The sequence below is a fragment of the Myotis myotis genome, unplaced genomic scaffold (genome assembly GCF_014108235.1).
Source record: "Myotis myotis isolate mMyoMyo1 unplaced genomic scaffold, mMyoMyo1.p scaffold_m19_p_7, whole genome shotgun sequence".
NCBI classification, from domain to species: Eukaryota; Metazoa; Chordata; class Mammalia; order Chiroptera; family Vespertilionidae; genus Myotis; species Myotis myotis.
In genome coordinates, this window is record NW_023416379.1 from 52,469,288 (window position 1) to 52,482,298 (window position 13,011).

Below are 13,011 nucleotides of genomic sequence, written 5' to 3' on the forward strand. Positions count from 1 at the left end.
ATGCCAAGAGCAAAAGACAAAGAGAGACTCTTAAAAGCAGCAAGAGAAAGACAGTCAGTTACCTACAAGGGAGTACCCATACGACTGTCAGCTGATTTCTCAACAGAAACTTTGCAGGCCAGAAGGAAGTGGCAAGAAATATTCAAAGTGATGAATGCCAAGAACCTACAACCAAGATTACTTTACCCAGCAAAGCTATCATTCAGAATTGAAGGTCAGATAAAGAGCTTCACAGATAAGGAAAAGCTAAAGGCAGGGGTCCTCAAACTTTTTAAACAGGGGGCCAGTTCACTGTCCCTCAGACCGTTGGAGGTCCGGACTATAGTTTAAAAAAAAACTGTGAACAAATTCCTATGCACACTGCACATATCTTATTTTGAAGTGAAAAAACAAAACGGGAACAAATACAATATTTGTATTTGCATGTGGCCCGTGGGCCGTAGTTTGAGGACCCCTGGCTAAAGGAGTTCATCACCACCAAACCAGTATTATATGAAATGCTGAAAGGTATCCTTTAAGAGGAAGAAGAAGAAAAAGGTAAATATACAAATTATGAACAAATACACATCTATCAACAAGTGAATCTAAAAATCAAGTGAATAAATAATCTGATGAACAGAATAAACTGGTGAATATAATAGAATCAGGGGCATAGAAAGGGAGTGGACTGACTATTCTCGGTGGAGGAAGGAGTGTGAGGGGTGCAGGAAGAGACTGGACAAAAAGCGTACACGAATGGATGAGGACAGTGGAGGGGGGTAAGGGCAGAGGGTGGGGTGGGAAACGGGTGGAGGGGAGCTATGGGGGGGAAAAAGAGGAACAACTGTAATAATCTGAACAATAAAGATTTAATTTTTAAAAAAAAAGTAAAAATAAATAAAAAATAAATTTAAAAAAAAATTACTGCCCAGCCAGTGTGGGTCAGTGGTTGAGCGTTGACCTATGAACTAGGAGGGCTTAATCCTCAGCAGGGGGCATGCAAGAGGCAGCCAATTGATGATTCTCTTTCATCATTGATGTTTCTATTATTCTCTCCCTCTCCCTTTCTCTGAAATCAATAAAAGTATATGTTTTAAAAAACTACGTAAATTAAGACAAAAGGCTCAATATCTAGTTAATGTAAGTCCGAATGTGTTGTTATTAAAAATGAAAAAGCAGGGTGAAGCAAACAGAAATGGCTGCCAGTCAGCCCTGCTACTGAGGAAGTCCCAGCATAGGAACAATGATCCCTGCGTGCACCTGTCTGGAAGAAAGCCACCCCCGAGTTCCTGCCCAGATGCCAGAAAATCCAGTTCCTCCTCGTATGTGTCTGTGTTCCCCAGAGCCTCACCCTGGTGCTGGAGCTCAGAGGAAGTGTGACTTCATTTGCATTCCAGTACAATGGACACTCCTTCGTCTACCTCATCTACCTCTTGCTCATCCCTCTGTTTTCAGATCCAACAAGAGTGACAATGCAAGGTGTATGACAACATCTGAGTGAATCCCCCACAGACATATCCACCCTGCTGACAGTGACACTTGACTTTCTCTCAGAAGGTCCACATCTCCTGGGCACAGCTCATTCCTGCCCCTACCCTCCAGAGTTCTCCCCCCCCCACCCCAAATAAAGAAAAAGCACTTCATCTTGTTTATGCATTTTACATTCTCAAAAAAAGATTAAGTTATAAAATATAAACTATTACCTTTATGATTGTTATATAATGGAACTCGAGATGGGCTTTCCAGTCTAAGTACTTTTGCTACAGGTCTCACTGGACTACTCAAAGGACTAATGATTTCTGGAATAGGTCTTAGGTGATTAAGGTCAATGCTCAGAACCGAATTCTCATCATTATATACTGAGTTTGTTTCAACAATTTCCATTTTGTGGTCCATTAATTCAGTATGCTGAAGTGAAGATTTTAGAGTCTCTTTAGGTAAACAAGGCTCCAGATGACAAGACTCGCTCTCAACCAGTGGTGTTTCTACAAGAGAAGGCTCAAACTTTGGATTACCAACTTCTGAAGGGACTACTGGCAAAATGTCAGCTTTTTCAATTGAAGGCTGCAAAATGCTTTCATTGGATTTGGCAACTTTTGTTGAAAAAGCCTCCTTCATTTCCATAACTTCAGAAATATTACACAAATTTAAACTGTCATTTCTCTTGGTATCCAATTCCATGCCAAAGTTTTGAGAAACATTTGTTTGTAATATGTCCAGTGCCACAGGTACTGCTGTCCTTGTACAATTAATGGTCTGTTCCATTTCTGCTGCTGAAGGAAACAAAGATTCTGCTTGTTCCATTTCCACAGGTACTGAAGAAGTCTCTGTACCACAAATGGGCAAGTCATGCTGCATAGTATTCTCAACAGATTTAATTAACAAACTATTTTCTTCTTCCGTTTTCCTTTCCAGAATACTGGTCCTGAGTTCAGATGCTGCTGCTGCAAGAGCATCTTCTGGTTCCAATAACTTTGATTTGGTTTCCTCTGTGATATGTTCACTCACAGAGGGAACACATATCACTGTTTTTTCCTGTACCAAGGACTCTAAATCACATATGCCACTGGATTTGGGAGTATTGGTTATTTTATGCTGATTATTCTGAGGAATAGGCTGCTTTTTAGCAGGAGAAAGAGTCAAGTTCAATTTTTCCATAAAACTCAACTTTAAGTCTTTGTTTTTTGTTTCATTTGGACCACTCTCGGCTTTAATTGCAAGGTCTTTATTATCTGTGCGTTCAGAAACATCATTATTAGAGACTTCACCTTTATCATTTTTCAGTCCATTCTGTCTCTTTAAGTCAGTAGTGGTTTGCTTGGTTTCTTTGTTAATCTTCTGCAAATGTCCCGTAGATGTTCTTTTTTCACTTCTCATATACCTGTTTTCTTCTTTGCTTTCTTGTTCTCTTTTCCTCTTATCTTCAGTTCTATGCCTTTCTGCTTCTAAAGGTGTATTTCCCCTTTGGTGCACAGCATCAACTTCCTTGGGGTCAATGTGTTTGTGAGTTCTACTGGTTGAAAGGGAGGATGAACATCTTCCTTCTTGAAAACTATGATTACTTACACCCCGGTCTCTTTTACCATCTTCCCTGTCTCTTCTGTCTTCTAGATGGTATTTACTTGAATTATGAGATTTTATTTCATTCTTAGAATGAGGAAAAGATGATACTCGTTCAGACCTTCGCCAATAATCTTGGTCTTTTACTACTGATTTGGGTTTTTGATCAACTTTTCTTTCTTCTTTGTCTTGTGATTTAAGTTCTTTTTTATTTATATTTTGTGATCTTTCACTTTGCCTCTCTAGTTTTCTATCGCTCTGAGATTCTACTCGAGTATGTGACCTCTCTCTAAAGGTCTCTTTCTGCCAGAAACAGCCAATGCGTTCATTTTTATAATCCAAATCTGTGTTACTTTTAAACTTTGAATTTTTGCTTTCAGTCTTTGATTCACCTTTACCATATTTCTCAGAACGTCCTTGTAGCCTTGGACTGGCCTCTAAGTTCCTTGGTTCACCATCACCACAGCTAGTGTTTAAGTCTTTTCGTATTCTATCAGTTCCTCTACTATAATGGCTATATCCACTATCTTTCTTCCCTCTTCTATTATCCTCACTTGAGCTACTCTCACCAACTTGATAATGGGAACGTGACCAAATGCCATTGGTGCAGTGTTTTTCAATAGATGAAGGCAAATGCAAAGTGCTTTTTTTTTCCAAATGCGGTTTTACTTCCTTTTCGATGTTTGGGAGTGAAGTGCTATGATGTCCATCTTTAGAAATATCACATTTCACCTTGTGATCAGTTTTTGCACAATCATCCAAATGGGGAGGTCTGGATGTAAAGTCTTTTGTTTTAACTATATCTGACGTCCTCGTAGTTTTACGATTATTTCGAAAATGTGGAAACTCAGACAATCTATTAATAGAAATTAACAAAAAAACAAAATTATTGCTGTTTAATCATCTAAATTTTAATCACATGTAATACACTTTAAAAGTCAGGGGCTCACATACTAGAAACACTAATTTTACTTTGTATAAAGGCATGTGTAGTAAGAAGTTACCAGCTTCCAACTAAATGGGCCAGTTTTCAAACCATGGAACTCTCTTTCATTTCTCTTTTCAAACAAGCTCTGGAGAACGTCTCAGTTTTATCCTAGCACCTGCCAATGTCTTTTAGACTTTCTTCACCACAGGCATAGAACTCCCAAACTAACCACAAATTCACTTCTTTTAGAACAGTGACATGATTTTTTACCCTCACTCACTGTAGGCCAACTGAAACAGAAGGAAGATGAAACTGTGGGATAACAGAGATGACCTGTTTTACATATAATCCCACAGTAAACCAAAGCATCAATAGCCATCTTAAAGTAGCACATACTGCACACAAAAAAAGAATAAAGAGTTGTCATTCTTTCCTAAGGAAATGGTATTTACTGTTTTGTGCGTTTTTTAAAAAATCCTAAGTCTTAAAGTTTTATATTAATGTTTCGGAAAATTAGCAGTTTTCTTAACAAGTATGTAAATAACTAATTTTAATTTTTTATAATAAGTCAATCTTCCTGAACTTCCTTCCAAAACTTTCCTGAATTTCCACAAATCTACTCCTAATTAGTACTATGTGTAGAGAACAGGAGGAGATTTTTATACAACAAAAGAGAACATAGGAGATATACAACCTAAGGCAATGAGTAGAACTTATATGGATCTTGTTTGATTGCACTGTATCCCTTCAAAATTCATTTGTTGAAATCCTAATCCCCAGTACTCCAAAATGTGACCTTATTTGGAGATAGGGTCTTTACAAAAGTGCCCTGGTTTGGGCAATAAATTAAATGATCATTCTACACCTAGGTCTCTATGTGTAGAATGAATGATAGGAAATCTATTCAGCTCAATGAAAGAGATTTGATCATAAATTCAGTTTTGGATGAGGTAATTTTTAAAATTTTATACAGATGTGAAGTAGTAATCTACATATAAATGGAAATGACCTAGTATGAGTAAGATTACTTCATCAGAAAATACTGACAGACATAGATAAGCTTTGAGGAATTCCAACTTAGCCAATTACAGAAGAATAAATCTCAACTTAGGAAGAAAACTAAAAATTATGAAAGCCAAAGTGAGAAAACTATTTCAGGAAAGGAGGGTCAACTATGTCAAAGAGCATGTGAGTATAAGTTAAAATGAGAAGTCAAAATTACTTGATATATTTAGTGGTAGTTAGTGTTAACCAAATGATAACTGTTTCAATGGACAAATGGAAACAAGTCAGCATGTATTAGGTTCGAGAGTAAGTAGAAATAGGAAATTGAGAAAGAAAGTTTATATATTGTTTGGGGGTTTGACTACAAAGGAGAAGAGAGATATGAAATTCTCTGGAACAGATTATTAGCCCCAACGAGAGAGAGAGAGAGAATCCATTTGAGAAAGAAAAGAATATACAGTTGAGAGACAATTTCAGGGTTATCTACTGACTAAAGACCCAGTGCACAAAAATTTGTGCACTCAGGGGGGTCCCTCAGCCCGCCTGTGCCCTCTCGCAGTTCGGGACTCCTTGGGGGATGTCCACCTGCTGGCTTAGGCCCACTCCCTGGGGGAATGGGCCTAAGGCTTAGGCCCTAAGCTGACAGTCAGATATCCCTCTGGTAGCCCGGGAACCCTCGGGGGATGTCCACTTGCCAGGGGGAGCAGGCCTAAGCTGCATTCGGCCATCCTTAGCGCTGCTGAGGAGGCGGGAGAGGCTCCCGCCACCACCGCTGTGCTGGCAGCCGTCAGCCTGGCTTGTGGCTGAGCAGAGCTTCCCCTGTGGGAGCGCATTGAGTGTCTGCCCCCTGGTGGTCAGTGTGTGTCATAGTGACCAGTCATTCTGCTGTTAGGGTCAATTTGCATATTACCCTTTTATTATATAGGATAAGAGATATGAGCACAGATGCACTCTTGATACTTTAGTAATTTAGTGGGGGCTTAGAAGGACCCATAACACATATACAACCATCTTCTCAGGCGTAAAGAATACCAGAGAAAGATCCCAGTATATTGAAAACTGAATATATTCAGAGGTATGTGGCAATATTCTATTTAATAATCATATATGTCATTATAATATACCATTATAATATACCATTAGTCACTTACAGTAAAACCGTACATATTTAATAAAATGCATCACTTTTATATCTTTGCAAAGTTAAAAATGTTACACATATCAATACCGATGTAATTTATAGATCCAAACCTCTCAATTATACCTGTGGTGAAGGCTACTAATTTCTTCATCCTTGCGGTGTATTTCCATTCTAGCAGTTTTGATAAGTGCTGAAATATTCTTCTTAAGAGACTGGTTTTCAGTTTTTAAGCTGAAATTCTAAACATCATAAAATATATTTAATAAAGTATACATTATAGGATTATTAAACTACTACTTATAATAGCTAATGATTATTGAATGCTAACTACATGCCAGGCATCGTATATTACATCTTATATAATTCTCAAGAAAGTCCTATGAGAAGTGCTATTATCCTCATCATACAGATGGGGCAGCTGAGATTCAGAGAAGATATATGGCACCAGAGAAAGTCATTTAAAGTGAAACTACTTAAAATAAGAATCAAAATGGAAAAAAAAACACAAATAAAAAAAGTTCTCCCAGGGCCATTATCTTGAAAACTAAAAATAAAAATGATAAAAATTAGGTTATATTTAACAACTTAGCTTTAATGTGCAACAATATACTAATTCTCAGATGAACAAAGAATGAATCTAGAATTGACTGGTTCTTGGGGGAAACAGAAAAGAGAAACATTAGTAAAAAATAAAAATAGGAACAAAACATGACATTCCTGATTTTTGCAGCATGATCACAAAATCACGTTGGCAAAAATACTAAGAGCATCACCATTTTCCCCAACAGCCATTCTAAATCTTTACTCATCAAACCGTTCTCTTTTAAACCAACTAATCTCATCTCTACAAATTTTCTATTATTTAACTGGTAACGAGCTAACAGATCTTTTATGTAAATGTCATTTAACAAATCAAGCAGTTTTCCTACATCAGTTGTATAGGAAATTATGCATGTTTTGACAGATTTTCTATTTCATTTAATACTAAGAAGAAAATTTCCTTATAAAATGCCAACGCTTTAGAATTTTAATTTCTAACCAATTTTTTTATTTTAAAAGTTAATAGGACAAAAAATAAAATATTCATTATAATAGTACCTGTGTCTGTATTTCCTTAAACTTTTTCATCAGCTCTTTCATTTGTAGCTGACATTTTCCATATTTTATTTGCAACTGTAATATATAAGAAGATTAATTTAAGCATCATTCTAAACTATTTTCTTAGCTTAAATGACATTTCAAAATATTTAAAATTTTATAAATCAACCACTAAAAAGGGGAGATGAGGTCTAGTTCTGCTCACAGGGATTTAGTAAGATTACTGGTTTTAAAGTTGGACTTAAACACAGACAACAGTATGGTGATTACAAGAAGGGAAGAGCGTCGGGTAGGTGGAAGAGGGTAAAGGGAGAATAAATGGTGATGAAGAGAGACTTAAATTTGGATGGTGAACACAGAATACAATATATAGATGATGCATTATAAAACTGTACACTTGAAACCTATATAATTTTATTAGCCCCGCAATGAATTCAATAAAAATTTAAAAATAAATAAAGTTGACCCTACCAATAATGTATTTGTTTGGTTTCAGATTCACTCTCCAAACCTTAAATTCAAATAAGGTAGAAAAAAATTTCTAATTTAAGTCTTAGGACATCTTATAACTTAGTACAAATCATGAAAAGATAAAATGTTATATCACACTGATTGTTGATGTTTTATATATTTAGACACTTAAATTTAATCAAACAAAATTATAACTAAATTTAGACAAGCATTCAGAAAACATTATTTAAAGAGCAGATCTAAAGACAGAAACTGACTTAAATATTCTTTTAGCCTAAGAGTTCCTTCCTAAACACAGAATGTTTGTCCAAAAATAAGTGAATGAGTGTAAAGAGCTATAAAAGTGTAAAAATAACTGTCTTTAATAATTCTGGCAACCCATACATCATTATATGTTGCCTCCTTTGCAGTTCCTTCTTCAGTAAGAATTTCTTCATACAAATCCAAACAATTTCTGGATGGTTCACAGGACTTGGAAGAACTATCTAAAACAAACAAACAAAAAAAACACCTTATATTAAAATAAGTCTTTCCAGAGTCAATGCAATACCATAAAAATTCCAATGTCATTTTTCACAGAAATACAACAATTGTAAAATTTGTATGCAACTACAAAGACTACAAATAGCTAAAGCAATCTTACAAAAGATAAAGCTGAAAGTATCACAATTTCTTTTTTTTTTTTTTTTTTTTTTAAATATATTTTATTGATTTTTTACAGAGAGGAAGGGAGAGAGATAGAGAGTCAGAAACATCAATGAGAGAGAAACATCGACCAGCCGCCTCCTGCACATCCCCCACCGGGGATGTGCCCGCAACCCAGGTACATGCCCTTGACCGGAATCAAACCTGGGACCTTTCAGTCCACAGGCCAACGCTCTATCCACTGAGCCAAACCGGTTTCGGCAAGAAAGTATCACAATTTCTGATTTCAAACAATACACACCTACAGTGATCAAAACTATATGTATTGGCATAAAAACTGACTTATAGAGCAAGGAACAAAACAGAAAGCCCAGAAATAAACTCTCACACATATAGTCAATTAATTTATGACAAAGAAGCCAAGAATATACAATGGAGAAAGTTAGTCTCTTCAATAAAGAGCCTGTTCCGTTCAAAACTGAACAACCACATGCAAAAGAATAAAACTGGATCCCTGTCCTAGCCGGTTTGGCTCAGTGGATAGAGCGTCAGCCTGTGGACTGAAGGGTCCTGGGTTCGATTCCAGTCAAGGGCACATGCCCAGGTTGCGGACTCAGTCCCTAGTGGGGGGCATGCAGGAGGCAGCCAATTGATGATTCTCTCTCATTGTTGATGTTTCTCTTTCTCTCTCCCTCTCCCTTCCTCTCTGAAACCAATAAAAATATATTTTTTTAAAAAAACAACAAATAACAACTGGATCCCTATCTTACACCATATGCAAATATTCAACTAAAAATGTATAAAGACTTGAATGTAAGACCTGAGACCATAAATCTCCTAGGGCGTGAAAAGACAGGAGGTAATGATTTTTCTGGATTTGACACTAAAAACAAACACAATGAAAGCAAAAATAAACAGGTGGGACTACATCAAATTAAAAAGCTCCTGCACAGCAAAAGAAACCTTCAACAAAATGAAAAGGCAACCTACCCAATGGAAGAAAATATTTGCAAATTACTTATCTGATAAAAGGTTTAATACCCAAAATATGTAACGATTGGTGTAGTTCAGTGGTTGAGCATAGACCCAGAAACCAGGAGGTCAGTTTGATTCCTGGTCGGGGCACATGCCTGGGTTTTGGGCTCAATACCAAAACCCAGGCATAATCCCCAGTGGAGGGCATACAGGAGGCAGCTGATCAATGATTCTCTCTCAACACTGATATTTCTCTCTCTCTCTCCCTCTCTCTTCCTCTCTGAAATCAATAAAAATATATAGAAGTGAAAACAGGACCTTACAGAGATGTCTGCACTCTGTATGTTCACTTTGGCATTATTCACAATAGGCAAGATATAGAAAAAACCGAAGTGTCCAACAGTGGATGAATGGATAAAAAAGATATGTGTGCGTGTGTACAACACAATGGAATTATTATTCAGTCATGAGAAAGAAGGACATTCTGTCATTTATGACAACATGGACCTCGAAGGCAGTATAGTAAGTGAAATAAACCAGAAAAAGACACACACTGTATGATATCACTTCCATGTGGAATCTAAAAAAGCCAAATGCACAGAAACAGAAACTAGAACAGTGGTTAGCTGGAGGCTGGGTGAGGAAAAAGATATGTTGACCAAAGTACAAACTTCCAGTGTAAGATGAGTAAGTTCTGGTGAGCTAATATACAGCATAGTCATTAGAGTTAATAACACTGTATTACATAATTGAAAGTTGCTAAGAGAATCTTAAATGTTCTCACCACAAAAAAAGACAGTAATCATGTAATGTGATGCAGGTGCTAGCTAATTCTATGGTGGTAATCATTTTGCAATACACAAATGTATCAAATCAACACATGTACTCATTAATCTTAATTTTATGTCAATTCCAACTCAATAAAGGTGAAGAAAAAAGAAATGTGTTTAAAATTTTGGATGTTGTGTCTATCACAACTCAATGAACTATACATTTCTCCATCTCCTGCATTTCATCCATATTTATGATTTGACAGATTAGAGTTGGAAAAGCAATTTACCTAAAATGCTGTCAACAAATCAGGTATGAGGGTGATATGTGTTCAAAGCCTTAGAGATTTGATCATGGAAAAGGTTTCCAATTTGGAAGGTCATGAGGCTCTCTGCATATCACAATCTTACTGATATATTTGAAAATATTTACAGTAACTATCCTTTTCAAAAGTCCTAGTATCATGTAACCTGTGATAGTAGGAGTAGTAATATGTACAGACAAGACCATCAGTTGCTTTTCAATGGTACAAAATATTTTTGCACAATGTAGTTAAATCTGAGACCTAGATGAGTAACAAACCTGAGCACTAAGTTGTTTTACGGATCAAGCTTTGGGCAAGAACACAATTACCTAAGTGTTAATCATTTCAAAAAAAATGGGCAGATTGTTCAGGATCTATGAGTTGTTCTAGAAATTAATAACAACATAAACACTTTCAATAGACTGTTCAAACAAAATGAAACTATTCCGTGTACCGGTGGGGGGTCCCTGGGCGTGGCCTGTGGGGAACTTGCCGAAACCGCAGTCCAACATCCCCTGAGGGATGTAGTAGTGCGAGAAGCGGCAGGCAGCCAGGGAGGAGCCGAGCCTGGGGCGGGTGCCGCGCCGCTTCCGTTCACCCCGGCCCCACTGCCACTCAGTAGGCTGGCTGCCATTCCGTTGCAGTCTCCATGCGCCCGTCCTAGGGCGATACCGGTGCACCCATGACTGAGAAGGGGCCACCGGCTTGCTCCCGGTCAGTCCTGATGCCAGTCCTGGTCCAGATGGGAGAGGGGCGCACATGGGGAGTGTCGGTGGGAGAGGCTCGCGCCACAGCAGCTGCGCTTGCCAGCCTGTTACCCAGGCATCTGGCGCCCAGCGGTCAGCTGAGCAGCATCCGGCTGTGGAAGCTCACTAACCATCAGGGGGCAGCTCCTGCATTGAGCGTCTGCCTCCTGGTGGTCAGTGCGCGTCATAGCGACCAGTTAAACTGTCGCTTAGGCTTTTATATAGAGAGAATAGATTTACATACCAGAAACAGCACTGTCCAACCCAGCGTATATGTCCAGAGAACCTTCATCATTATTTTTAAGAGGAGAAGCTGCAAGAAAATTAAATTAAAGACTAGTTAAAACTAATTTATTTCACTTAGGGGAGCTTTTTTTTTTTTTTTTTTTTAGTTATCACTGTGTCTTTATTTCTATTCTCTACTATGAAAAGTTTTCCTAGGGAAGTTTTTTCCATTCCTACTTTGAGGAGCCAGAAAAAGAAAGAGACCTTATTAGTACTGCAACAAAAAATAATTATTTTACAGTTTATTCAGCCTTATAAACAGGAAGATCTTAGCACATAGGTTTATGACTCTATTACCTCAGAAGTATACTTAAAAACTCACTTTCAAAACATACTAGGGAGAAGGTTCCAATTTCAGTAATAGCAAAGTAGTGTCTATCAGACCACTACTTTTCCAAATGCAACCTAGAGTGAAGAAATCTTTCCATCTCGAGCCTTTTCCCTTTCCTAATGAAAGTATAGCCTGAATGTTTTATAATACGTCATTTTGATTTCTCCTCTCGTGATTGACTTTTTTTCATTTTCTTTTTCAGGAGAAACTAATCAGAGAGGATGCAGGGCATATTTTTTTTTATTATGAAATTTTTATTAAAAAATTCCATCACCGCCGAAACCGGTTTGGCTCAGTGGATAGAGCGTCGGCCTGCGGACTGAAGGGTCCCAGGTTCGATTCCGGTCAAGGGCATGTGCCTGGGTTGCGGGCACATCCCCAGTGGGGGATGTGCAGGAGGCAGCTGATCGATGTTTCTCTCTCATCGATGTTTCTAACTCTCTGTCTCTCTCCCTTCCTCTCTGTAAAAAATCAATAAAATATATTTAAAAAAAAAAAATTCCATCACCATAATTCAAATGCTCTACCACTAAACTTATTTGGTATCATTTTGCAATATGTGCAAATAGCAAATCATTACTGTGTACACCTGAAACTAATATGTCATATGTAAATTATACCTCATTAAAAAAAAGCTATCTGAAGAACTGAAGAACTAAAGAGCAATCCAAAACATGAAATAATAGAAGGGAGATAATACTTTTTTTTTTTTAATATATTTTATTGATTTTTTACAGAGAGGAAGGGAGAGAGATAGAGAGTTAGAAACATCGATGAGAGAGAAACATCAATCAGCTGCCTCCTGCACATCTCCTACTGGGGATGTGCCCGCAACCCAGGTACATGCCCTTGACCGGAATCGAACCCGGGACCTTTCAGTCCGCAGGCCGACGCTCTATCCACTGAGCCAAGCCGGTTTCAGCAGGGAGGTAATACTTTAAAGAAGAAAACAGCACTGTGTGAGTTCCCTATCCCCCTTCTATTACAATTTTTTGTGGAAGAACAGGTCCTACCTAGTAGGAGCCACACTGCGCAGTGAAAACTCAGATGGAAAACTCTAGTCCTAACAGGTTGAAGAATCAGAGAAAAAATTTCAGAAGTGGTAACAGCAACTAGAAAGTAATAGAGGGGATTCCCCAAATTGTGCCCAAATCTCTGAGAGACCCCCAAACTACATGGTAAAGATTGAAATTGCAAAAAGTCCAGCTAAAACTAAAAAATCTGATCATTACATTTAAGAGGCTTGAAAGAATTCAAAGACTAAAAGTTCAC

General features: G+C 37.6%; 1 protein-coding gene across 6 annotated transcripts in view; it reads right to left on the minus strand.

Moving 5' to 3' along the window:
- Positions 1-13,011, minus strand: part of CASP8AP2 (caspase 8 associated protein 2) — a 32,041-nt gene that overhangs the window by 12,609 nt on the left and 6,421 nt on the right. For all 6 annotated transcript variants that reach the window (XM_036317400.1, XM_036317398.1, XM_036317399.1 and 3 more), the window contains exons 3-7: positions 11,368-11,436; positions 8,067-8,167; positions 7,212-7,286; positions 6,237-6,352; positions 1,683-3,895 (exon numbers count right to left, since the gene is read on the minus strand). In XM_036317400.1, coding sequence (XP_036173293.1) covers positions 1,683-3,895; positions 6,237-6,352; positions 7,212-7,286; positions 8,067-8,167; positions 11,368-11,436 — 2,574 coding nt within the window. The remainder of the gene's footprint in view (positions 1-1,682; positions 3,896-6,236; positions 6,353-7,211; positions 7,287-8,066; positions 8,168-11,367; positions 11,437-13,011) is intronic.